The 27,559-nt window shown below is 42.6% G+C and overlaps 1 protein-coding gene across 5 annotated transcripts; it reads right to left on the reverse strand.

Annotated features, from left to right (window-relative positions):
• Nucleotides 1–2,488: 2,488 nt before the first annotated feature.
• LOC310644292 (uncharacterized protein) lies at nucleotides 2,489–27,491 on the reverse strand. Of its 5 annotated transcripts, XM_083369128.1 has the most exons (33): nucleotides 27,408–27,491; nucleotides 26,621–26,653; nucleotides 26,020–26,055; nucleotides 24,806–24,841; nucleotides 23,920–23,958; nucleotides 23,479–23,550; nucleotides 22,703–22,741; nucleotides 22,458–22,493; nucleotides 21,302–21,337; nucleotides 19,974–20,012; nucleotides 19,138–19,206; nucleotides 18,028–18,060; nucleotides 17,747–17,779; nucleotides 16,991–17,026; nucleotides 16,182–16,217; nucleotides 15,344–15,382; nucleotides 14,348–14,419; nucleotides 13,772–13,810; nucleotides 13,609–13,644; nucleotides 11,864–11,899; nucleotides 11,472–11,510; nucleotides 10,216–10,284; nucleotides 10,029–10,061; nucleotides 9,342–9,430; nucleotides 8,808–9,018; nucleotides 8,581–8,706; nucleotides 7,623–7,711; nucleotides 6,788–6,992; nucleotides 6,081–6,215; nucleotides 5,261–5,290; nucleotides 4,478–4,566; nucleotides 3,355–3,517; nucleotides 2,489–2,826 (listed from the first exon to the last, which is right to left on the reverse strand). In XM_083369128.1, the coding sequence occupies exons 1-33, from the start codon at nucleotides 27,456–27,458 to the stop codon at nucleotides 2,680–2,682; spliced, it is 2,271 nt and encodes a 756-aa protein (XP_083225254.1). In that variant the 5' UTR covers nucleotides 27,459–27,491; the 3' UTR covers nucleotides 2,489–2,679. The 5 variants fall into 5 exon arrangements, with proteins under 5 accessions (XP_083225254.1, XP_083225256.1, XP_083225257.1 ...); XM_083369130.1 differs by lacking the exon at nucleotides 21,302–21,337; XM_083369131.1 differs by lacking the exon at nucleotides 16,991–17,026.
• Between the last annotated feature and the right edge of the window lie 68 nt (nucleotides 27,492–27,559).

Below are 27,559 nucleotides of genomic sequence, written 5' to 3' on the forward strand. Positions count from 1 at the left end.
CATTGCCCAAACCCAATGCCTCTATTGTTACTTTGTTCACAAGGAAATGTTAAGCTTCCATTGCATCATGCACAATTCCATCATCCATGCCCAAATGGAAGCTACGAAGCAGAGCTTGTCTCTCTGCTGTCTGTGAAGTTATAGCTTCATACAGGTAACACATCTTTCTGTAATTCTTCCGTTTCACCTCATTCTGTTCCCCATGGAGAGTAAGTCTAGGCTCCCCTTGAGGAATATTTCTTCCAAAAGGAAAGGAATTTCACAGATTTGTGCTCAGTTTCTTGTGCCAGCTCCCTGATATTTTGATTCATCAACCTTCTCCAAATGGCTTTATGTAAGCATGGTGCTCTTCCCATCATATAATTCCTTATCAGGGCTTCGCTCCCTTTTGCAAACAAGAAGTTAATCCCTTCTGAAACAGTTCCAAAAGTAGCAAAAGACCTTTTGATGGAAAACCGTGTGTTGGCTTAATTGATTGGCTTCATGAAATACAAGGACGCAACATAAAAGAGTATCTAATCCTGAGAACCCCATAAAGATAAGAATGGGTGGCCTCACGAGTCCTATGATGTGATTATTATATGTGTGTGGCAATCTGAGCCAACAGAGCATAAACAGTTCCCAAAATGACACTAAACCGGAATCTGAGCACTTCTTTAAAATGGACTCCTTTGGAGCTGACAAGATGTAGTCATGGAACTTAACCTGCTTCCTTTTGTACCATCTCTTTCTGACACCAGCAAATGCAAATCCACCAAGGCCCAAAGCACCCACATCATTGTTATCAGGAACACCAAACCCACCCACCCCCTTAATCCCAGATTCCATACCGCAATGTAATTTAGAAGAAGAAACTAGACAGCCATTTGTCCAGAATGGCATAGGACACAGGCCTGCAACCCGCAGCTCCGGAGCCGCATGCGGCTCTTTCAGCCGACTCCTGTGGCTCCCAGTCCTCTGCCATGTGCAGTCCAAAAAACAAAAAAGTGGGACTAAAAAAGTTCAACCAATCAATTCAAATATGCAGGGTAGGTGCATATCTCGCCTTGGCTCCACTCTTCAGTCAAACCCTGTTCTGCGCATGCGCGCATGTACGTGCATGTGCACACATTTTTGTGGCTCCCAGTTTTTCCTTTTGTGAGGGAACCGGTTCCGAGTGGCTCTTTCACTGTTTCAGGTTGCTGACCCCTAGCATAGGATCTCCTGCCATGGGCAGGGGGGGTGGACTAGAAGACCTCCAAGCTCCCTCCCAACCCTATTATTCTATGTTCAATGTTCCAAGTGCCTCAAAGCAAGCAAGCATTGTGTTCCCTCACAATTGGTACTTAGGTGGCTTATAGATACTGTAGCTTCTGTGACCCAGGAGATCCCAGGTCAGTGTTTGCAGAAGTATAAAGTTACAGCAAAGATATCTGGCAAAGCAGAGTCAACAGAGAAGCTGGCAGTACAAATGCAAATTGTGGTCCTGTGATGCTTCGCTTAATGACTGTGTCCCTTAGCAATGGAGTTGCCAGTCCCAACAGTAGTCATTAAGTGAGAAGAAGCTGTAAACTTAAGCTTCAGCTTAAGATGCAAGAGCAAACCCAGCTTAATGGTTTTCCTAAACCCAACAGGGTTGGCAGAATAAATATGTGCTTACTTTGGGCGTTGCAGATTATGTGAACAGAGCCATTTTAGTTAACCTGGTTATAATTGTTTAGCATGTTATAGAAACCTGATAATACGTATACAAATCCATCCGTTCTCTTTTGCCTCTCAGGCTCCATGCAGATTCTGTAGATTCCCCCCAGGAATTTGAAGCCATATTTTCAAGCCTCAGACCATAATGGTGTTTGAACTGCTGAGCCTTTGTAAGAATAAACACTCTTTTTCGTTCTCAATAGGACTAGAAACACTGTACACCATCAGCCACCATGATTTCTCTCTCCCACACCACATGTCATACCATTGGGCTGCCCTGTGGGGCTTGGACGTGGATTCTGGAAGGCCTCATTCTGCAGTAAAGCAAAGAGTAACTCAGCACCAATCCCTTTAATTGGATTGGGTTCACAGCACACATTTAATAGGCCACCAGATTCCGACATTTGGGGGAATGAATGGTAAATTTACCACATGGGTTGAGTTCACACTAAGCCCCACCCCCCACCCCCAAGCTATCCAAGGTTAAAACAAGCTGTGTGAATGGAGAGACCTGGTCTTTAACTGATCCAGTTATGGGCATCCTAGGCTTTAGAAAAGTAGGGAATTGTTTTCCCCTTTGAAAGATTTCCAAGCACCCAGAAATTTGTGGATTATACAAAGCCATAAAATGGATCAGGATCCAGTAAGGGGTTGGGATATCTGGAAGTTGAAATCCACACCTCTTAAATTTGTCAAGTTTGAGAAAAGTTATTTTCACACATCCGGAAGGCACCAACTTAAAAAAATGCTTTGTATCATCTAGAGATCAAATTCAGAAGGCAGAAAAGTAAGCCTGTTGGGTTGCTTGATCAAGAAGCTTTATTGAAAATGCTGCTTAATATTCTCAATTGTTCTCAAGTCTCAGATTGATTGATTGATTGATTTACTGGAACTTGTAGACCACTCAAATTCAGCAGGATTCGAAGCTACAGGCAGACTGAGAGAGAGAGACAGGGGAGTCTGCACCACTACTAATCTCTTTCTCCCCGCCCCCATTGCTTAATACTTGATGTAGGAAAGGGTCACATCTCCTTGGATATTGATAGTGCGGATGTGTCCAATAGCGGCATAACGATGAGCAAAGTTGAACAGGTGACGGCCATTGGCATAAACCTTGAACTTGTGACTGTCACAGCAGATTGAGATCTGGGAAGAGGGGAAGGATATTAGTCTGGCAAATCAGCACATCTGGATCACCTTGGATCCTGCAGGCGGAGGGGGGGGTCTGCCGTCCACACCATCCACAGCTTGCCCCAGAATCAAACCGCGTGGCCAATTCATAAAGGGTGGTGTTTCAGGGGGGAGGATTGCAACTGCCACACTGTTTTCTCCTCCTCCCAAAAAAAACCCCAAGGGCAAGGCCAATTTTCCAGGGGAGAGCTAAAAAGATGGTTCTCCATGGCCTTCTGATGAGGCAATTCCACTCTTCTCTTCCACTAGAGGTTCAGATTTCAACTCCTGAAAGCTGTGCTATCTGGGAATTATGGGGAATGGAGTCTTACCCTTCTGGAAGGCACTTGCTGGGTCTTCTCTCCCCTCCCCTCCCCTCCCCGCTGCCTGCCTGCTTGTCTTCTTGTCGGCCAACCAAAACAAGGGGCAAGAACATCGGTTGAATATCTGTGGCTGCCATATTGACTTTTGTGATCTCCTCCATGCTGGAATGGCCCAACTCACCTCAAAGTATTGCCTGAATTGGAAAGGGTTAAAGGGCAGATCACTTTCCTCAGCTCCCCACCCGCCATTCAGACAAGCGTTGCGCACCACACATCTCCATGGTGTCATGCGTGGATTAATGTGCAGAGCGATATCCTGGCCAGCCATTAAATCGATTGCAAGCCTTAGAAAGAGAGAGAAAAAAGCAGGCACTAAAGACTAGACCAGGGGTAGGCAACCTCGGCTCTTTTATGACTCGTGGACTTCAACTCCCAGAATTCCTGAGCCAGCCATGCTGGCTCAGGAATTCTGGGAGTTGAAGTCCACGAGTCATAAAAGAGCCGAGGTTGCCGACCCCTGGACTAGACCTTTTAATAAATGAAAAGAAATCTGATTCCCCTCTGCCCCTTAATCCGGCAGCAGTCTGACAGATCCTCCATGGGTGAAAGTTAAAAGAAAAGAAAAAAACGGCTCTTGCTCCTCTTTGTAAATATTATTTATCGGTAGACTATTGCTGAATGTTTACGTTCTAGTTATCGTTTTAGGTATTTATTCATGACTTTTATGTTCTGCCACAATCAAACCAACTCTTAGTGAGCGGCAGTGCTTTTTTTGTAAAAGAAAAAGGTGCCGGAACTCACACACGTCATACAACCCGCCTTGCCTACCCTACAAGGTTCCATCCAAAAAAGGTGCCGGAACTCCGTTCTGAGCGTTCTATGAGAAAAAAAGCCCTGGTGAGCGGTATATGAGACAAACTGATATAAAAAAATGCATATTCAGCAGCAGTCCAGTAATGATTAGCCTTCTTCCGATGAAGAAGACCTGGTCCTGCTCAATGGACGGTTCAGGTCCTAATCATTCTTTACAGCCGCCTCCTTAGCCGGAGTTCTCTAAACAATTTGTCAATCCTTTCATGGCCCTTCAGATGTCCCCCTTTGGGGGAACTCTCCCCTTAGCTAACAGCCCTTGCTTCTTCTTCTGGCAGTGAGTTCCACAGCCTACATGTGGAATTTGCTTCCATTCCCCTTCACCTCCTGCAGACGTGCAGAGGAGATGAGACAGTCAGAGAAAAGAGATCAACTGGGGTTTTGCTGTGCCAAACCCCAAACTGGAGCCGTGCAAAAAAAAGAGACCCCCAAACCTGCTAGCGTTCTTTGGAATAAAGCCTCGTATTGTGATGGTCCTCTTGGATCCCAGACCTCCAGGAATGTCGCCCGTGTAGGGCACCGGCTGAAATAGGCAAGAACCCAGGTTACACTTCACGCCCCCCCCCCCTCCCCGACCGTGCAGCTCTTCTCCCTGCTAGCTAGGGTTTAAGCTGGTTGCAGTCCAGTATGTCTTGGGGTGCCAAGAAGGAATCCCAAAACTTGGCAGAAGGCAACTTGTGAGATCTTGACTCAGATCTTATCTTTTCCTGCATTCCTTGTGGTTACAAGCATCCCTGCCTTGGACCAGGAAAGTAATTTTCGGCCTCAAAAGTGACACACCAGCTGGGGTCAAGCATTTGTTTGCTCAGTAGGCTGTCCACGGGTGTGTGTGTGTGTGTGTGTGTGTGTCAAAATAGTCAAGATGGCAGTCTGGGCAGAACCACCAAAGCAACGTGCAACGAACACAAGAAATAAGGTTGTGATGGTGTTGGCACGTCTGCTGAATTTTATTTATCAAATCCCATGAAAGCCCCCGGTTTATGCATCACAACAGACTTGAGTTTAGAGATCAAATCATAAGAGCTGGTTTCCTTGTGCAGATTTTAATACGGGGGAAATGGACTAATACTAACCCCCCCTTCTTAACCATAAAGAAGCTAATTTTCCATTAAATATTCTGAACTCTGTTGCTTTTTTCCCCCTTCTGTGTGATTTTTTAGGCTTGGTGAACCAAACCAGGTGAGACAGGCTGAGCTAGCAAGTCTTTTGATACTTACTGGGTAGTAGAAGGCAGAGCCTGTCGACACCTGGTGGGAGAGATATCCAAAGAGGCTGTTACAAACTCCATGTTTTTCTCCCTAGCCCTGCATGCCCACTGCCCTCTGCCACCCTTTTCTGTGGTGTCCCGTATGTAGTTCACCCAAGAGGATGGTGTGTGTGTGTGTGTGTGTGTGTGTGTGTGTGTGTGTGTTTGTGTGTGAAGCCTGCAGTAGGATAAGCAACTGAACTCAGCTCTTAAGACGCAATCGGGGATTGTTCCCTTTGTAGAAAAGTATTTGCATGAAGCCAAAAATTAGACTGTGGCCTTGTCTCAACTATCTCTTGTGGATGTTTCTCAGAAGGTTAGCGCTCCGTGTCTCAGAGTTGGGCTCTCCAGTGGAGAAAGCAGACGTGACAGTCTTCTGATCTTCTGACTGAAGAGGCAGGTTGCCCTATTCAGCCACTGCAAAATTCCTGGTTGTTCCTGTTTGTTAATAAAGATTCTGGGAGTTGAGACCCCACATCATAAAATTGCCAGGTTGAGAAACTCAGCTTTATAGGCATACTCAAGGGGAAGAGCAAGGCCTGGGCATGGGGTAAATTTGCTCCCTGTGCAGTCGCTGGTCCTAGTCTAGCTGTAGGATTTATTTATTTGCTTGCGTGCAGAGCTGTAAGCCAAGATAACTGAGGGCCAAGAGAGGCCACAATTCTTAAGGCTTAAGGAAAATGTAGGAGAAGAATGACTGGAGGGGAAAACCAGAAAGTGGCAGCTTGGGGATTGAGCCCAAGGGGGGTCACGGGTCAGGAGGTGCTGACTTGTTGATAGCAAACACTTACCGTGTTCTCCAATATTTGTCCTCCCATCATGGTCAGAGACTGCAACTCCAGGGTTCCTTGAAAGTTAATGAACTTTGCAACTTGGGGAGGGATTCTGTGCTTGTAGTTGCAGAAGGGGTTCCCGTTCACCAGGATCTGGCATTGGGCAAAGCAGAAGCAATCAATTGGGACCATCCATTTTCTTTGCATGAAAAACCTGTTTATTCTTGCCAGGAACACATCCCACCCTGAAGCTGAGCAGAGTAAGCAGGGGATCAAAAGGGTCAAAATGAGTACATGTTAAAACTGAGAGTCCTTCATTCCACTGGTATTTATTTATTTTTCCCCCTGGAGCAAAGGCTTTCCCATTCTATAGCAGGTCATCCTCAATTAGTGACTATTAGCAATTAGGACACTGATGAAATAGTAACTTTGCAACTAGTCCTGGCATTTACAACCTTCACAAAAGACTATAAAGAAAAGCTGGTCTAATCAAAAACAGTCATGTTTTGACCCCATTAATGATGAAGTTGCTAGCCCCATTATCGCTAAACAAGGACTGCTTGCACATCGCTTAAACCGTATCTGGAAGATATGACATTGAGAAAGTCAGTATTAAATACATATTGGTTCATTCGCATTTTGGTGAATTCGGGGTGGGTGGGTGGTTGGGGGGGGAATGAAGAACCCCCCGCAGTCCCAAAGGAGCCTCTGTCACGTGTACTAACCTGGTATTCAGCCTCATGGATAATGAAGATAATCTCAAAATGCTCGCCCTTTTGGAAAGGATTCTTGTGTTTCTCTTCCTTTCCCCACCAGCCAGATTGATACCGGAACGTGTTGAGCACAACGCTGCCCTGACCAAAGCGAGGGTTGAAGTGGAAGAGAATGTGGGCCTTCTCAAATTTGCCACAGGCAAAGTCCACCCTGAAACTGGAAGAGAGAGAGGAAAAAAAAAGAAGAACATTAAATGAGAGGGTCAGGAAACTTAGAATAGAGTTCTCAATGGCCCTTTCTCCTTTGCCCTGAAGAATAGAGAATCTATAGGAGGCTGGGTTTTTGCTTGAAGAGAAGAATCAAGTTCCTAGCCATCGTGGCTTAGTTGGAGTTGGAAGAAGCAGGAAGTAGAACAATCCAAAGAATCCAGGAAGACTTTAATCTTGCCTTGGTGGAGCAGTGGGCTAATGCCTCCTTAAGTAACACCAGCTGCCTGCCATTAGTGCAGGTTCGAGTCCCACCAGGCTCAGGGTTGACTCAGCCTTCCATCCTCCGAGGTAGGTAAAATGAGGACCCAGATTGTTGGGGGCAATTAAGCTGACTTTGTAATAATGCCGCTTGGGGGGGTGTGTGAAAGCCCTAATAAGCAGGCATATACATAGAATGAAGGCTACTGCTAAGCTTGTAAGCCGCCCTGAGTCTTCGGAGAAGGGCGGGATATAAATGGAATTAAAATAAAATAAATAGAATTATTTAACCTTCCATTAACCACATGGTAATCTTATCATTATGGTTTTGAGCAAGGTAGTTGTTTGCCCTTTTGGTTGAGTTCCCACAACACATTACCTGTTGGTATGTTTGGGCACTTTGCCTTGCACATAGACAGACATCCCAGCATGGAGTCCACCAGGGACAGAATGATGGTAAGGGAGAGTCTGGAAGATAGAAAATGATGAACCAATGACTTTATTGCAAAACACAACTTTGACCTTCAAACCAGCCAACTGCGACCCGTGGCTTGCATCAGCCTTGCCACGAAGTTCTGAGTCAAATCCTGAACTTTCCCAAGGAACAATCAGGCAGTAGGTACTGAAACGGAGATGTGCATAGCAAATATCTGAATCCTGCCTGTTGGTCCAGTCAGCAGCAGGAAATGAAATGCATAGAAATTCTAACTGGGGCATCGTTTGGGGTACGAGGTGGCTGTGCTGTCTGCAAAGGCTGAGGTGGGAAGTGGCGCTTGAGGGAAGCAAACATTGTGGGCTTTACAATGCGGTTTACAGATTACAGAGTCAGCATATTTGCCCCAACAATCTGGGGCTTCATTTTAACGACCTCAGAAGGATGGAAGGCTGAGCCAACCTTGAGCCGGTCAGGATTGAACTCCTGGCAGTGGGCAGAGTCAGCGTGCAACACTGCATTCTAACCACTGTGCCACACCACAGCTCCTCTTGTGACTGAACATCGCACAATTCTTGGTGCTTGAGTTTGTTAATAAGGATGTGGGGGCATCTGGTTAAGCCATTCTAGGAGCTGAGGCCACAAATCTTAATATTGTTAAGCTGCTTTATATGCATCTGTAAGAGATAAAACAGGATCTTGGCCTGGGGAAATTTGCTCCCTGTTCAGTTGCTGGTCCTAGCATCCCCCTTGAATGGATATATTTGCTAGCATGCAGAGTCATAAGAATGGCAGGAGAAGAGAAAGCGAAAGCGACAGCTTAGGGATTGAACTAACTCACAATCAATCCCCAAAGAGGGATCAAGGATCAGGAGGTGCCGACTTGTTAATAGCAAATACTTACCATCACTGGTCCTCCAATCACGGTCAGAGATTGCAGTTCCAGGTCTCCATCAATCTTGATGACCTGCACATTCTGTGGGGGGATTCTGTGCCTATAGTTGCAGAAGAACGTCCCATTCGCCCAGACCTGTCAGAGGGCCAAGCCAAAGGGATCAATGCTCAGTTGGGATCATCCATTTTCTTTGCAATAAAAACCAGTCCCAAAGAGCCTCTCTCAGGTGTACGAACCTGGTATCCAAAGTTATCGACAATGAAGATGACCTCGAAATGCTCGCCATTTTGGAAGGGAGTCACGTGTTCCTCTTCCTTTCTCCACCTGCCTGCCTGAAATGTGTTGAGCCCAACTGTCTCTGCATTGATATGAGACCTGAGGTGGAGGGGAACATCAGCCCCATTATGCTGGCCACAGGCAAAGTCCGCCTGGAAGTTCACCCAGGTTCTGGAAGAGACAAGCGGAAAATTAAATGGGAGGTGCAGGCATCTCAGAGTAGAGTTCTGCCCCTTCTCTCTCCTTTCCCTTGAAGCTAGAATCTTTAGGATGCTGGTTTGTTGGCTGAAGTGAAGAATCAAGTTCTTAGCCCTCGTGGCTTACCTGGAGTTGAAAAACGCAGGAAGTGGCACCATCCAAAGAATGAAGAAAGGCTTTAATCTTGGCATGCAATTTGGATAGTATAATCCTAGCCTTAACATGATAATCCTATGATTATTATTTTGAGGAAGGTAACTTTTTGCCCTTTCTGTGAGCCCTCAAAGAAACCGTACCTGTTGCTGTCTTCGGGCACGAGGCCTTGCATATACACCGACATCCCAGGATGGAGTCCACCAGGGACAGGTTGATAATAAGGGAGAGCCTGGAAGACAGAAAATGATGAACCAGATCAATGACTTTGCTGCAAAAGACAACTCTGATTTTGACCCAGCCAACCACAAACCTTGTATCAGCCTTTCCATTTGGCTTCCAAGTCAAACCAAGACCTCCTGGGATGACCTCTGCTAAGGATTAATCCCCCCCCCAACATGGTAGGGACAGGGAGGCGTGGAGTAGCACCAGAACTGCAGCTGCTGTCCGGGTCTGCTTTTGCAAGAAGGAGAAAAAGCAGTCATCCCGTGTTATAGATGCCTTTGGATGTATTTTATTATTATACATCTCATGCCTTGCCATCTTCGCCACATGGGCATCCTTTGGCTGAGATCTAAATCCTCTCATTTGCTGCTTAGTCCCCAGAGGGAATTTCGACCCCAATTGCCGGATCTCTTTTGAAGGGATCAGTTATTGGAAAGGAAGGTTAGAAACAGGACAGACAGTTTGGCTCTTCCTGCTGTGATGATGCCCTGGAGAGTCTGGAGAGGCTTTCGGTTTAGGCCGAATAAAGATAAGAAGGGTCCTTGTTCAGATTAAAGAAGAATATGAAAGAAAGCAATGGCAGAAAATAATCAGGAGCTACGTACACTTTTTCCATCTTCATCATCAATCAACATACTCTAAAATGGAAACAAAGGGATACCTTTATAATTATGGTGTGGCAGGGGGGAGGGGGGGTGTGAGTCTCCAGAGGGCCACTATGGTTATATCTCAGAAGGGTAACATTGAAAACACAGAAGAAATGAGACACGTTAAGTGTGTGTATCTACTTACTGTCAGTTTAGACGGTCCTTCGCCACCATTAGCTTTCGTGATAATAGATGTTATCTTTTTCCCGATTGACTACAAGGCAGAAGAAGAAGAAAAAGTATTATGGATCCTTTCGTAATTTGTGCCAGTGCATGATATGGGTGGACTTGCCTGGGCCACTGCAGCCCACTATAATAATAATAATAATAATAATAATAATAATAATAATAATAATAATAATAATAATAATAATAATAATAATAATAATAATAATAATAATAATAATAATAATTTTATTTGTATACCGCCCTTCTCCCGAAGGACTCAGGGCGGTGAACAGGGCAAACATATAAAAGTACAAGAATACAAAAATTAAAAGAGATTAAACAGGGTGCCCAAAAGCTTACAACAGTAAGTTAAAGTACATTAAAACAATAATAAAACCCAAACCCATCCCCCATCAGGCCAGGCCGGCTTGTTCGAACAAGTAGGTCTTCAGATCGCGTCGGAAGGAGCGAAGGTCGGGCGCCATCCGGAGCTTGACCGGCAAACGATTCCATAAATCCGGCACGCCCACAGAGAAGGACCTCCCCCTGGTGGCCACCAGACGACATTCTCTGACCGGTGGCACCCTGAGGAGGCCCTCTCTGTGGGAGCGCACAGGGCAGAGGGAAGTTGATGCCAGCAGCATCAATAAACTGGTGAGTCCTTAAAAGAGGATATTGATGGGAATGAACTCACAATATCAGATGGGTATGTAAAGTCACATCACCCCTGCAAGGTAGGCAAAGTCAAGGAAATGGTTGGGATTGCAGGAAAAATACTATAATATATATTAGCAAAATCTTGGGAGCCTATCCAAAACTTCATTAGACTTTTTCAAGGAGACCAAAGTCAAGCTGGCTTTGCAAAACAAACTCTGATAAAATTAATCCTGGGAAGGAAAATGAGAAAAGATATCTCACAAGCAAAATTGCATCTGACGGCGAGACCGTTTGAGCCAACAATTTATCCTTTTGCAGAGAGAAAAACCATAATTTGGGGGAAATAACGTTGGAGAAACCCTCCTCTTCCCCACAATCTCCCTTGGGGACAGTTCCAAAATATAAGTTTCTCCCTTGGCTACTCAGCAGCCAGGGGGACAATCACTCCAGTTTGGGTGCTATAATAGGTATTTAAAGCTGCTTCAAACGAAACTGGTAATGGGGATGTTTCATGGCATGCAAGAAGAATGTTATTCAAAGAAAGCACAGAATATGGAGGGGAAAAAATCTACTTACTATTAACTCAATTTTTTCAACTTCACCTTTTCCTATATTCTGTAAGGGAAACAACAAGTATTACTTTTGTTTTGAAAAGATATCACACAGGATTTCTCCCAATATGCCATGGCTACCATCTTTGATATCATTTATGTGAATCACTTCGTTTGACAGATGAGACTGGTTTCATTTCTTATCAGAACAGATTCTGGTAGGGCCGAAAAGGCACACAAGAGACTTTTGTTGCAGTATTTTTTCAACCTTCTTCCACTTTCTCTCAACCAAAGTCTGCCCAGCGAAGTCAGTGAATTCCTTTCTGGCAGAGGCAGAATCACAAAAGGGAGGCTTCGTCACATGCAAGAAGAATATCACTCCGCAAAGCGGCAGAAGAGGAAGAAAGAGGTGCTCACCATTAATTTTTCGATGTCTTGTCCGTTCAAAGCATTCTACAAAAGAAACGAACGTATCAAGTTCTATTCTGGCTCAAAGACACCCGTGCCATCACTACCATCTTGGGTAACATTTTTTTATTTTTATTTTTATTTATTTTAATTCCATTTATATCCCGCCCTTCTCCGAAGACTCAGGGCGGCTTACAAGCTTAGCAGCAGCCTTCATTCTATGTATATGCCTGCTTATTAGGGCTTTCACACACACCCCCAAGCGGCATTATTACAAAGTCAGCTTATTGCCCCCAACAATCTGGGTCCTCATTTTACCTACCTCGGAAGGATGGAAGGCTGAGTCAACCTTGAGCCTGGTGGGACTCGAACCTGCACTAATTGCAGGCAGCTGGTGTTACTTAAGGAGGCATTAGCCCACTGCTCCACCAAGGCTCATTTACATGAATTGCTGCTTCCTCCAGTTAGGAAACAGACATTTCTTATCACAACAGAGATTGCTTAGTCTAAAAAAAAAACACAAACATTTGAATTAACTGTTCATGAGGCTTCTTTTTCCTCCCCCCCCCCTCTTTTCAGTTTTCTTCAACATTCGAAATATGCATTGGGAAACCTGAGAGGTAAAGTTTGTACCAAATCATGAATAGATAGATTGCTTTCAAAAGAGGAGCTTTAACAGACATGGCACTTGGGAGACAACGCTCTTGGGAGAACATGGTCCCACTTTAGAAAAAATATCCCCAAAAGATTTAGGCCATCCTTAGTCCTAAAGCCCTTCGCTTACCACTCAACCCATCCCACCAATCAAAAGTTGGGGCCTGTTGGAGGCATGTTTGGCTATGGTTTCTTTTTGTGTGAAGACTGACGCAAAGTCTGGGTTAAACAGCTCTGCTTTCTCCCTGTTGCTTGTTATTTCCTTGCCATCTTCTCTCTTTAGTGGACCTGCAGTTTCCTTGACTTTTTTCTTGTTGTTAATATTTTGGAAGAAGCTTTTTTTATTACCCATGATTTCTGTTGCAAATCTTTGTTCATTCTGAGCCTTTGCTTTTTTGACTTTTTTAATCTTTCCATGTTTGGTGTTATGTATCCAGGTGAAGAGAACACATACACACTTACATAGCAGTCACCACCAGGGGGCGCTGAACTGTAACTCTTTTGGTGGGAACCCAGTTTCGGCGGGAAACAGAGGTTCAAACCGATTGGCCGGCTGCTCACCTGGCCAGGTATAAAAGGAGGGCAGGTAACCCCTATTCCCCAGTACAGTCACTTCCACCGAATAAAGATCTGCCATGCTGTACTCATCCTCTTGGCGTCCTTCCTGCTCTCCAGAACCCACAACACAACATTCTGGTTGTCTGCTGATAATCGGCCTTAGTTATGTGCCCCTCTTTCCATTTTTTGTATTTGTCCTTTTTGTCTTTCAGTTTATCAGAGAGATCTTTGTGCAGCCATGCTGGTTTCTTCTTGAATTTCTTACTTTTCTTTTTCAGTGCTATTGTGCTGGTCTGGGCTTTTATGATCGCATTTTTCAGAGTTTCCCAAGTTTCTTGGGTTCTTTTTTCCCCTTTAGGATTTTCATCCATGGGATCTTTCCTAGGTTCTCTCTGAGTTTGTTAAAATCAGCTCTTTTGAAGTTCAAGACCCTGGTTGGATTGTTTTCTGTTGCTAGTGTTTGTGTTATATTAAATTCCAGTGTGATGTGGTCACTTTCGCTCAAGGTTCCGGCAACTTCAACTGGTCAAAGAGCTACTTACGATTATTTCCAATGCATGTTCCTCACTCAGTTCATTCTGCAATGGAAACAAAGGGTATCAACTCTGTTCTCACATGAGAAGATCTATGACTTCTCCAGCCCTGCTGTCTCTGCCATTTCATATGCCATAAGAATGAATTTCTTTAGAAGTCAGAACTACTTACTACCAATTCAGCCAGAGGACCACGTTTGAAGAGTGTCTTCTACAAAGGAAACGAAGGGGATCAGTTCTATTCTGATAACTATTACTAACTATAACTCTACCATCACAGATAACTTCAATACCATACATCAATTTCATCTGTATATCCATTTTCCAGATAGGAGCTGTGCCTTTCTAATCACAGACTGAGTGATAAAGCCTAAAAGACACATGAATCAACAGCAATCTCAGACTGGTTATTGTGAGCAAAGAGTTTTTGCCATTTTTTTCCTTAAAAGACACGTTATTGTGCAGCTCTTCTAAAAGTTTCCTGGCATCCTCGTTTAAGCCTTTCTCCTAAGCCTCAGGGAAGGCCTCAGAAGCCAGATTCCTTCAACTTCTGACAATAATCAAAACAAGGTCTTTCTTTAAATATTCCCAAGAGCTCATAGTTTCCTGCTAGAATTCTCCCTGAAATGTTTGAAGATCCTTTGGGGGTGGGGGAGTGAGGCTCAAGAGAGCTGATCAGATTATCTCTAAGAAGGACAACATAGAAGACACACAAGAAATGAGAGAACTTAAGTATGTATCTACTCACCATCAAGTTATATATCAGTTTATCGCCATGTGATAGTCCCTTAAGGACATTTAACACCTTCTCCATGATCTCCTACAAGGAAGGAGGAAAAAAAATATTATCCTCTTTTATGGATTCCCACATAACTACCTTGGGCCAGCGCATGACATAAATATTTGGGTGGGTCTTGCCTGGGCAATCGCAGTCCATTAAAATAAACTAGTGAGTCCCTTCAAGGCCACGGAGGATATTGATGTGAAAGGTCTCACATCATCAGAGAAGGTATGTAAAGCCACGTCAACATTTTGAGGCAACCAAAGTCAAGGAAAGCCCTGGCAGGGATTCCAGGAAAGCCGCTCTATTGTTGTCAGATATAGTAGCAGAATCTTGAAAGCCCATCCAAAGCCTTCATTGCTCCTTTTTAAGGAAAAGAAAGTCAAGCTGGAGCTACGCTGAGTCCTTTCCCATTCTACCTACCCAGAGCTGAACCACCTTGATGAAGCTAATACATTACATTTATAGTCTACACAGCTCTCAGAGTGTCTGGGCAGTTTGGATGAATTCGTTGAGTGTCCTACAGCTGGCCATATCCTAATTTATGGGAAGTGCTCATTGGGATGGTGGATTGCAAGACAGCTTCTAGGTTAAAGATCCTGGGTTGCAAATATACTCCCTTGGTGCTCTCTGAGTTTGGATGCTTCGTTGTAGATATAATAGTACTAGGAATAATAATAGCTACCTCAACAATAATGGATAATCCCGTGGACCTTTCCTCACTTTAGGGCACCCTGTTTTACAACAGTGCAGGGGCTGGGGGTATTTTATGGGGTAAAGAGGTGCCTCAAGCTGCTTTATTCTAAACTAGCCCAAGCTTTTAGCTTTGATCTCAGCCTGATGCTCTGGGGACAATGGAGATGGTTGCTGGGGGTGGAAGTAGAATCACAAAAGGGGTCCTTGATCGCATGCAAGGAGAATATTTCACAGGGAAAAACAGAGGATAAGCAAAGAGGTATTTACCACAGAAACGGCCATTGTACACTCGCCTTCTAGACAGTCCTACAAATAAAAAAAAGGAATTACTTCTATTCTGACATCCCATCACATATGACTTCTCTAACCACATTTACGACAGTTTTACTGAAAAACCCCATTCCAGTTTATGGCAAAACTGGTCTTAATGACTGAGGCATTTCTTAGCAACCATCACAAAAAAAGGCCAGTCATGTGGGTGACCCGATTTATGACTGTCACGACTTATGCCCATGACGAGCAGACTCCATTGCAGTCATAAGTCAAGGACTACCTGTATGTGATCCGAGGAGAAAAGAATAACATTGGCACAACTCCCTAAACCGATCACTTTAGTATTTAATATATTGTGCAAATACCAGAAATTCAGTTGTATTTGTAGCCAAGATAAGAAAGTTCCATGAAGTTTCTACAACACTGAAAGTCTGAACTAAGATTTAGGCTTCATTATATTTTTTTTGATTGTGTGAAAAATCCCTCTCTCCCTTCCATAACATTTGCTAGTAAAACTTACCCTGGAAAAGGAAGAATGCAACCCCTGACCAACAAAATGGCATTTGTATCACACAGATCACACCAAAAAGGGGCAGAAATCAATCAATCAATCAATCAGAATTCAGGGAGAGAAAGAAATTGTCCAGATGAGTCTTTCACAGTGGAAAACTATTCCTTGGGGACAGTTCTGAAAAGGCCGTGTCCACACTTACAACCAAAATAACTGGGTTTGAGTTTGGGGCCAGTGTTCTTATAATACAGGGATGCTTCATGGCAGGCGGGAAGTATATTACTAAAAAAAAAAGGCAGAAGATGAAGAAGAGCTACTTACCGTTAATTTCTCGACATCCTGTGCACTGAAAGAATTCTGCAAAGGAAACAAGCACAGTTGAAGTCCATCAGTCATAAAAGAGCCGAGGTTGCCTACCCCTGATTTAGGCCATCCTGAGTCCTAAAACACTTATTTAAGCTCTCCACACACACCCAGACAATCCCCAAATTTTGGGAGTGGGTGGAAGTATGCAATATTTTTTAAGAATGAGTATCAGAGTTTTTGTCATAAAATAACTATTTTCCTAAATATAAAACTTTGATATATCTACTAAATTTTGGTGGGTTTGTTGTTAGCTGCGAAGTTGTGTCCGACCCATCGCGACCCTATGGACAACGTTCCTCCAGGCCTTCCTGTCTTCTACCATCTTCTGGAGTCCATTTAAGCTCACGCCTCCTGCTTCAGTGACTCCATCCAGCCACCTCCTTCTCTGTCGTCCCCTTCTTCTCTTGCCCTCAATCTTTCCCAGCATTAGGCTCTTCTCCAGTGAGTCCTTCCTTCTCATGAGGTGGCCAAAGTATTTGAGTTTTAGCTTCAGGATATGGCCTTCTAAAGAGCAGTCAGGGTTGATCTCCTCTAGGACTGACCGGTTGGATCACCTTGCAGTCCAAGGGACTCGCAGGAGTCTTCTCCAGCACCAGAGTTCAAAGGCCTCCATTCTTTGGCGCTCAGCCTTTTTTATGGTCCAGCTTTCACTGCCATACATTGCAATTTTGGTGGGATTGAATCTAAAAAAAAAGGCTGCCTGGTTGCATGCAAGAAATATATTTCCCATCGGAAAGGGAGAAGATGGCCAAAGAGCTACTTACAACCATTTTCATTGTATGTTCCTCACTCAGTACATTCTACAATGGAAACAAAGGGCATCAGTTCTAGTCTCACGAGAACATATATGGCTTCTCCAACCGTGCTACCTCTGTAATTCATATATCATAAAGATTAATCCCTTCCCTCTTCACAGAGAAAAGAATTGGTCCTTTAATAGACATACCTGTCTCTTGGGGTTGAAGACTTTGATTTCATGAGACATTTTGGATTGGATTGTTTGAAACAAATCTAAAATCCTGGATTTCCAAACCTGAACTCAATAAAATAATCCCTTGAAAAGGAGGGGATGAAATCCATCTTACCAGCAAAATTGCAACTGATGGCAGGTATATTAGATAAGTCACAACCATTAGGGACAGAAACTCCTACATATATTTCTCACCCTCGGCAACTTTAAGCTATGTGGACTTCAACTCCCAGAATTCCCCAGACTGCATGCTTTAAGATGTGTAGATTCTTTATTTGCTGGGGAATTCAGGCATTGTAGTCCACACATCTTAAGGTTGCTGAGGTTAAGAAACACTTCACTAGAGAGAGAAAAAACCTCTCCATAGGTCCCTTCCTTTATTCAGAAAGGATATAAGTTTGATTTAAAGAGCTCTAATTCATGGCAGAATCTAGGAACTGGCATTTGGTGATCGTTGGTGAAAATAGGAATCTTTACCCTCTGGAAAACTGAGTAATAAGGACTAAGATTACCCCAGGAAAGAGCACAAGATAAACAACAAACTGCTTACCATAATTTTTTCCAACATATCATTGCTATTTTCCTACAAAGGAAATGAAGGGTATCAGTCTGATGCTCACATAATAACTTCATGATAACAAGATGACTCCTCCAACTGTTCCATCTCTGGATAGCAGACATATGAATGGCTGCATGCTCCAAAATAGAGGAAACACACAGTTCTTTCTAAAAGGGAGACACCTCAGTGTTTTAGGTGGTGGAATAAAGATAAAACGGGTGCTTGTTCAGTTCAAAGAAGAATATGAAAGAAAATAAATAAAACCTAATTACCGTGTTTCCATCTCCACCACCGGTGAATATACTCTAAAATGGAAATAAAAGGGTACCTTCATCATTATGATGTACCAGTGTGTCCTGTTTGTGTGTGTCAGTCCTGGACCGCCACAGTTCGTTCAAAGAGTGGGTCTGTGAGGGCCACAGAGGGTATCAATGTCATTGACTTGGTCTGAGCAGAGTAGATAGCCAGTGCGACCAAAAGACATAGGCAACATCAACACACAGGCTTAACAACTGCAGCGATCCAAGGAAATGGCTACTTTCCAATAATACAATAATCCAAACACACATGACTTCTCTCCCCATGCTGTCATTGCCATCTTCAACCTTAGATATCCATATCATATTTTTATACTGATAGCCTCACTCCTCAGATAGGAAACGGTACTTTTCTTATCCTAACACTGAATAATAGGAGCATTAATTAAGATTATCCTTTGAGGGTTTATTTTGTGTTCATGAGGAAAGCGGTAGAGGAGCTTTTTTCTTTCAGAAACACAAATGATTAATCAGCTCTTCTAAAGAGTTGGGTTTTCTGTATATATATTTTTAGTTAATTAATCCCTTTAAAACACTGATATGACCACGCATCTTAAGGCACACAACTCCGGGTGGCTCACAGGAGTGGTACAAAACCAAAACACTATTAAAAAAAAATAAAAGCAAAAAGCAAGAAAAACCTGGCGCCACTAACATCCTCCAACTCAGACAATGTCACCATCTTCAGACTCCAACCTCACCTTCTCCCACTGCTCAGGAGAAGAACAAGCTCTGCCCAGCCGTCTAGAAGCTTAAAAAAGTGGATTCCAAGAGACCCACTGGATCCCAGAGGGAGAGGTGTTCCAGAGGGCAGGGGCTGCTCTGCAAAAAGAATTCTAGGTCCTATTACATCCGCATTTTTCAGTCGCTCACGTTCTGATAATAGTCATAATTATGCTCCCCTTTTTTAAATATTCCCAGGAGTTTATAGTTTCCTGCTGAAATTGTTCCTGAAATACCTGTAAATCCTTGGGGGTGAGGGAGTCTCAGGAGGGCTACTGTGATCACATTTAAGAAGGATAACATAGAAAACATAAAACATAATCAAAGTGCATATCTACTTACTATCAGTTCAGATCGTCCTTTTCCATCCTTAGCTTTCTTGATAATAGGTATTATCTTTTTCCCGATTGACTACAAGCAAGAAAGGGGAGAAAGCACTATTCCGTCATAATTTGTGGAGTGCACGATATGCGTAGCTTTGCCTGGGCCACTGCAGTCCAACAAAATAAAATGGTGGGCCCTTGAGGGCCACAGAGGATGTTGATGTGAATGGCCTCACAACACCAGGGTAGGTACGTAAAGCCACATCAACCTTTGAGGTAGCCAGGAAGGCTGTAAGAGGGTTTGCAGGAAAACTACCATAATATATGCTAGCAGGATCTTGAAACGTCACTATTCCTTTTTAAGTACAAAAAAACTCTAGATAGTTTTCCAAAACAGATTCTGATAAAATTAATTCTGGGAAGGAAAATGAAGAAAGACGTCTCACCAGCAAACTTGCATCTGACAGAAAGACCATTTACCATTTTGCAGAGAAAGAAAACCCCACAATCAGGGAAAATTAACTTTGGAGAAATCCTCCCCATCCAAAAAGTAACCCTTTGGGACAATTCCAAAATATAAGTTTCTCCCTCGGCTACTCGGCACCCAGGGGGGGAGGCATCACTCTAATTTCAGAGTCATTGTTGTTTTAGAGAGTATAATAGTAGGTATTTGAAGCTGCTTTAAAATCGAAAGTTGAAACAGATGAAATGTTTGGGCCCTGCCTATTTCTATTTCTGCTCTGGGGTCTCTGAAGATGCTTTCTGGGAGGTGTGAATTAACAAAGGGAGTGTTTTGGGGTGCAAGAAGAATATTGCTCTGAAGAAGCAAAGAATTATGAACAAAGGTATACTTACAATTAATGCAAAAATACTAATTCGACTTTTACCTATATTCTATAGGGAAACAAAAGATAATACCGGTACTTATATTTTGAAAAGATATCACACATGATTTCTCCAACTATGGCATCTGTACCATCTTTGATGTCATATATGTGAATCGCTTCATTCCACAGATAAGAAACATGCATTTCTCACCAGAAAAGAGCCAAAAAGTCACCCGTGGGTGAACTGCGTTCTGAAACACTTTCATTCCATTTTCTTTTCAATATTCTTTCACACAACCAAAATCTACACAGAGACTCCAATGGAATAATGCACGTATTCAATTTCTGTCTCAAAAAATAAAATGCTGGCTGATAAAAATGATCTATGATCAGGCAGTTGGGACTCAAGATGTTTTGGGAACCTGGCATTAAATCTCCACATTCATATTCATAGCTCTTGGCTGACAGCCGATCACTTAGTGACTGTTTGAAGTTACAGTGGACCTCTCTGCAGGTACTTAAGACCCAATTCAAAAGTTCCAAGAGCCACCCCTGCCTGCATGTTGGGAATCTGCCAGCGAGTTCACATTTATGCTTGTTTGCAGCATCCAATAGACCGACTTAACCACAGTGTTTGCTTAATGGCCACCACATAAAATTAGTTCGGTCACATGGGTGACCCAATTTACGACTGCCACGACAGAGGACCAAGATGGAAAGGCTCCATTACTGTCATAATTCAGGAACTACCTTTACATAGGACTAGAAAATGATAAATATAGCAGCTGCATTAGCGCAACTTCCTAAACCTGGATGGTTTTAATCTTAGATTTTTTTCCCCCTGTGATTTACTGTTTGGTGGGAATGCAGATTATTTGATCACCTAAGTATTTAATACATTATGCCAGCTCCAGAAATGCAGTTATATTTGTAGCTTGGATAAAAGGGTTGTATGTAATTTGTACAGCACTAAAAATGTGGACTAAGTAACCCAGAAAATGATTTAGGCTTCATTATAATTTTTGGGATCGTTTGAAAAATCCCTCTTTCTGGCTTCCACAATATTTCCTGGTAAAACAGACCCTGGAAAAGGAGCTGAGGAAAGGCACCACCTGACCAAAAAAACTGCATTTGGACCATGCAGGTGAGTCACACCAAAAAGGGAAAGAAACTGTCCAGTTCAGTCTTCTCCAGTGGAAACATGTTCACTGGGAACAGTTCTGAACTGGTCCACACATACAACCAAATGAAGTGGGTTTGGGGTTTGGGGTCGATGTTGTCACAACACAGAGATGCTTCATCGCAGGCAAGAAGTTCATTACTCAAAAGGTAGAAGGTGAAGAAAGATCTACTTACCATCAATTTTTCAATTTCTTTTACAGTCAAAGCATTCTACAAAGGAAACCAGCACATCTAATGCTATTCTGATCTGAAGATACCCAGCACCTCTCTCTCTATCCTGGCCATCTTAGATACGTATCATTTACATGAACTGCTGCTTTCCTCCACTTAGGAAACATATATTTCTTATCACAACAGGGAGCGCTTAGTCTAAAAAACACATTTGCATTAAAGAGTTCTCAGGATTCTTTTTCCTTTTTTTCCCTTTTTCTCTTTAATAATAATAATAGAAGAAGAAGAAGAAGAAGAAGAAGAAGAAGAAGAAGAAGAAGAAGAAGAAGAAGAAGAAGAAGAAGAAGAAGAAGAAGAAGAAGAAGAAGAAGAAGAAGTTGGAAGGGACCTTGGAGGTCATCTAGTCCAACTCCCTGCTCAGGCAGGAGACCCTATACCATTTCAGACAAATGGCTGTCTAGACTCTTCTTAAAAACCTCCAGTGTTGGAGCCTTCACCGCTTCTGGAGGCAGGTTGTTCCACTGGTTAATTGTTCTAACTGTCAGGAAGTTTCTCCTTAGTTCTAGGTTGCTTCTCTCCTTGATTAGTTTCCAACCGTTGCTTCTTGTCCTGCCTTCTGGTGCTTTGGAGAATAGCTTGACTGCCTCTTCTTTGGGGCAGCCCCTGAGATACTGGAACACTGCTATCATGTCACCCCTCATCCTTCTCTTCATTAAACTACACATATTTTCTTCACATGAGTTATACACCTATACATGTAAGGTATCCTTGTGACGGATGTTGTTTTTTTCTTCTGCTTCACGTACCCCCCCTCCTTCCTCTGCCTCTTCCTCCTCCAAGTAAGTTCAGATGTGAAATACAGACATTAAATATGCAGATATGTGTGAAAGGGGGCTACTAAAATCCCAGAATAGCATCACATATCCTCTTCCGCTGAGGATTCAGACTGAGATTCAGACCATTTTCTGGCCAGAAAGAAATCCTAAAATGCTTTAGGTCATCCTGAGTCCCAACGCTGGTTTTTTTTACCACTCAACCCATTCCCACCCATCAAGGTTTGAGGACTGGTGGAGCTGGGCATTTTTTAAAAAAGATATGATTGCATGCAAGGAAAATATTTCTCATGGAAAAGGGAGAAGATGGCCAAAGAACTACTTACAATTATTTCCAGTGTATGTTTCTCACTCAGTTCATTCTGCAATGGAAACAGAAGTTGGTTTAAGCTACTTAAAAAAACAAATGGAAAAAACAAGCCAAATGTTTTCATCCTATTTGCTTGTTTTGTGCTCTCAGGACTCTGGAGATGCTCTAAGTGGGGGAGGGGGGGAAAGAATAAAAGAGGTGCTTGTTCAGATGCAAGAAGTTAAAGAAAGACACAGAAGATGATAAATCAAAACTACTTACTACCAATTCAGCCAGAGGGCCATGTTTGACCAGCACCTTCTACAAAGGAAAGATAATTATCACTAACTCTACCATCACAGATAGCTCCAAAACCGTACATCAATTTCATCTACATCTTTCATTCTCCAGATAGGAGCTGTGCCTTTGAGTGACAATGCCTAAAAGACACATGAATTAATAGCATTCTGACACTTGTCGTTGCAAGAACATAGTTTTTGTGGGGGGGGGGTTTCTCTTTTTTTCATTATTGTGCAACTCTTCCTGAAATCCTTGTTTAAGCTTTCTCCGAAGCCACAGGGAAGACCTGTGAAGCTGGACTCTTTCAACTTCAGACAATAATAATAATAATATAATAATAATAATAATAATAATAATAATAATAATAATAATAATAATAAGTTGGAAGGGACCTTGGAGGTCATCTAGTCCAACCCCCTGCTCAGGCAGGAAACCCTATCCCATTTCAGACCAATGGCTGTCCAGTCTCTTCTTAAAAACTTCCAGTGTTGGGGCATTCATCACTTCTGGAGGCAGGTTGTTCCACTGGTTAGTTGTTCTAACTGTCAGGAAGTTTCTCCTTAGTTCTAGGAAGTTTCTCCTTAGTTCTAGTTAAGACGATGTCCCCAAGAACTTAGAGCTTCCTGGTGGAATTCTTCCTGAAATGTCTGGAGATCCTTTTGGGGCAAAGAGAGGCTCAAAAGGGCTGCTCTGGTCATATCTAAGGCGGACAACATAGAAGTCATTCAAGAAATGGGAGAACTTGTGTGTCTACTTACTATCAAATCATATATTGGTTTATCTCCATGTGATATTCCCTTAAGAAAGTATAGTATCTTCTCCATGAGATCCTACAAGAAAAGAGAAAAAACACATTATTCCCTTGTATGGATTCCTTCATACCTACACTGGGCCAGTAGATGATAGGATCATCTGGTGTTTACCTGGTCCACTGTAGACCATTAAAATAAACTGATGGAGGGTTTGGAGCCAGAGTTATAGGGAGGGCCATGGAGGATATTGAGGTGAGTTAATATCACTTTGAGGGGCTATTTAAAGAGGTAAAGAGCTCCTTTATCACAACTGGCCCAGGATTTTAGCCTCGCCGTATTTCCTGATGCTCTGGAGACAATGGTGATGGTTGCTGGGCGTGGGAGTGGAATCGCAAATGGGGTCCTTGATCACATGCAACGAGACTATTTCATAAGGGAAGCATTTACCACAAAATCAGCCATTTTGCACTCATCTTCCATGCAGTCCTGCAAATAAAACAAAAGACATTGCTTCTGTGCTGACATGAAATTGCATGTGGCTTCTCTAACCTGATCTACGATCGTTTTGTTGAAAACCATATTCCAGTTTCTGGCAAAACCTGGCCCTAATGATTGAGGCAGTTCTTGAGGACCATCGTAAAAAAAGGTCATAAAACCAGGTCACTCATGTGGGTGACCCGATTTATGACCGACCGTCAGGACTTATACCCATTATGGGCAGACTATATTGAGGTCGTAAGTCAAGGTCTGTCTGTATGTGGTCCTACAACAGAAGAATAACTTGGTGACAGAATCAGCACAACTTCCTAAATTTAGATAGTTTTCATTTTAGTTAGCTTTTTTTGTGGTTTACTGTATTGTGTAAATGCAGACTATCTGATCACCTTAATAATTAATATATTACGCAACTGAATTTGTAGCCAAGATAAGAGGGTTGCATGAAATTTGTACAGTGTTAAAGTGTGGACTGAGTAACTCAGAGAAAGATTTAGGCTCCATTATATTTTTTTTTTGATCCTTTGAAAAATTCCTCTTTCTCCAAAATTTCCTGGTAAAACAGGAGAAAATACACAGAAGAGGAAATACACCACCTGAACCACAAAACTGCATTTGGACCACACAGTGAGTCACACCAAAAAGGGACAGAAATTGTCCAGGACAATCTTTCCCAGGGTAAAACGTCCGTGGGGACAGTTCTGAAAAGACATACCACCAAATGAAGTGGGTTTGGGGTTGAGGTTCAGGGATCTTATAACACAGGATGCTTCATTGCAGGCAAGAAGTATATTATTCAAAAAAAGAAAAAAAAGCAGAACATGAAAGAACTACTTACTGTTAATTTTTCAACATCCTTTTTATTGAAAGCATTCTGTAAAAAAAAAAGCAAGAACATCAAATTTGAAAGATATCCATCGTTTACATGAACTTGTGCTTGGCTCCACTTAGGAAACACACATTCCTTATCAAAACAGACAGTGATTCTAAAAATTAGAATTAGAATTCTAATTCTAAAAGACAGTTTTAATTAATGGTATTCTGAGGCTTCTTTTTCCATTTCTTTCTCTTTTGAATTTTCCTATATACATTGAGAAACCCAAGGAATAACATCTCAAACTGAAAAAGTTAGAAAAGAGGAAATTTATCAGACATGGCAATTGAGGGTCAACGCTCTTTTGAGAACATCGCCCTACATGTCCACATTCTATCCCATAATTGATATTCACTTTAGTCATGTGGCCAGCATGACTAGATGCCAAAGGTGCACGGAACACTGTTACCTTCCCACCGTAGTGGTCCCTATTTTTCTACTTGCATTTTTACGTGCTTTCGAACTGCTAGGTTGGCAGAAGCTGGGATGAGTAACAGGCGCTCACTTTGTTACGCGGCACTCGGGATTCGACCCGCCAAACTGCCGACCTTCTAATCGACAAGTTCAGTGTCCTAACCCACTGAGCCACCGCGTCCCTATGTAGGTCATACTGACTCCTAAAACCTTTGTTTAAAGTACTAACACACCCTCCAGCCATTCCTAAAACTTTGGGGGTTGGTGGAAGTGTTTGATATTCTTTAAGAATGAGTATCACAGTTTTCATCGTAAAACAAGATAACTATCCTCCTAATTACACAACCCTAGTATAGTTGAATACTTTGTATATACCTGCTAAATTTTGGTGGGGTGTTGTAGTGTATGCTGGGCTGGCATACATGTGTAGCAGCCACATTAGAAGGCGCGGAGCTGGACAGCTCCATGCAGGAACTACGTTCGGCGAGAAAGCCGGATTTAAAGGGATTGGCTGCCTGGCCTGGCGGGAAACCAGGGTTCAAACCTATTGGTCAGGTATTCACCTGGGCAGGTATAAAGCATGCCCAGGTAACCGTTGTCTGGCAGTCCAGACCACGCTATCATCCAATAAAGATTACACTCACACACACCTATGCCTGTGTCTCATCGATCTGTGAACCCAACATAACAGGTGTAATCCCAAAAGGGTCTCTTGATTGATATTTCCCTATGAAAGGGAAGAAAATGGTCAAAGAGCTACTTACGATTATTTCCATTGTACATTCCTCACTCAACGCATCCTGCAATGGAAACAAAGGATATCACCTCTATTCTCATATGAGAATATATATGACTCTCCACCCAGGTTACCTCTGCCATTTCATATCTCATAAAAATCTATGCCTTCTTTCCTCAGATATGAAAGGATTAGTCCTTTAATAGACATGAAATATTTTGGATTGGATTGTTTCGGGAAAGAAATCTCCCTTTCTGGGTTTGCAAATGTGACTCAGGCAGCATGCTTTAAAATGGGTGGACTCCAATAACTTCCCTTTGTTGGCTGGGGAATTAGGCATTGTAGTCCACACCTCTTAAAGTTGCTGAGGTTAAGAACCACTTCACTAAAAAAAAAAGAAACCTCACCATAGGCCCCCTCCTCTATTCAAAAAGAGCTCACATTCATGGCAGAATCTATGAATTAGTGTTTGGATCCCTTCAGATATAGTGGTGCTCCATCACCGGAGACTTTTAAGAGACCGGACAGTAATTTGTCTGGAATGGTACTATAGGGTCTCTTGCCATGGGCAAAGGGTTGGAGACCTCCAAAGTCCCTTCCAACTCTGTTGTTCAATATTCTGTACTTACTAGAACTTTTTCCATCATTTCAATGGCATTTTCCTACAAGGGAAATGAAGAGTATCAGTGTGATTCTCACATGATAATGCATACGACTTCTCCAACAGTTCCATCACTAGATATCAGACTTACACTGATATTGATTTATACTATTTTTTCTCTCTGAAACTAAATGCTACTGAGGTGTGGGTTGTTTTTTTGTTTTTGTTTTTTTTTTTTTTTGAGAAAAAAGGGGATAGACATTTCCCCAAAGGGGAAAAGAATCAGGACATCCAGCACGATGTAATTTACTTAATGTATACTCTGCATCAGCATTATCCTTGTTATGCTGAAAAGAAAAACAAGAACACTTCCTCAGGGTTAGGGTTAGCTCCCTTAGATGTTTACACACATGATACGCAGCTTAAGTACCAATGAACCTCTGAATTTTGCCCTATCCCTTATTTCTATTCATCTCAAACTCTTCTCATACCAACCAAAGACATTTCAGCCTTCTGTATTGGTTCAACTCAGTAGGTCCAACAAGAGGTTATCTCTGATTTTTATGATAATGTGAACCCTGAAAAATCCAGTGCAGAGAACCAGGATGCTGCCCTGAATTCAGAATCACTGATAGAGTTGAATTCTCAATCATTAAAAGACTAAGTACTTCAAAGCCCTCTGCCTGAATTTTCAACCCCTTGATGAAGAAATGTGTTAATTAAAGCACGGGGACAAACTCCACAAAATGCTTATTGATTTCATCTGCCGATATCCCAACTGAAAGGCTATTGAAACCCCCAAAATGTAGCCTTACCTGCTGTGCAGAAACCGTAAAAGTCAAAGCAAAGATGAAAAGGAGACGCATCACCTTTGTTGCTCTTCAGTTCTTCTGTCCTTGATGTTCTTCCGAGTGAGTTTATTCAGCTCCACTGGCACATTTTAACATCTTAATCCTTAGGCCTCATT

This window comes from Vipera ursinii, assembly GCF_947247035.1.
Source record: "Vipera ursinii genome assembly, chromosome: 9".
Classification (NCBI taxonomy): Eukaryota; Metazoa; Chordata; class Lepidosauria; order Squamata; family Viperidae; genus Vipera; species Vipera ursinii.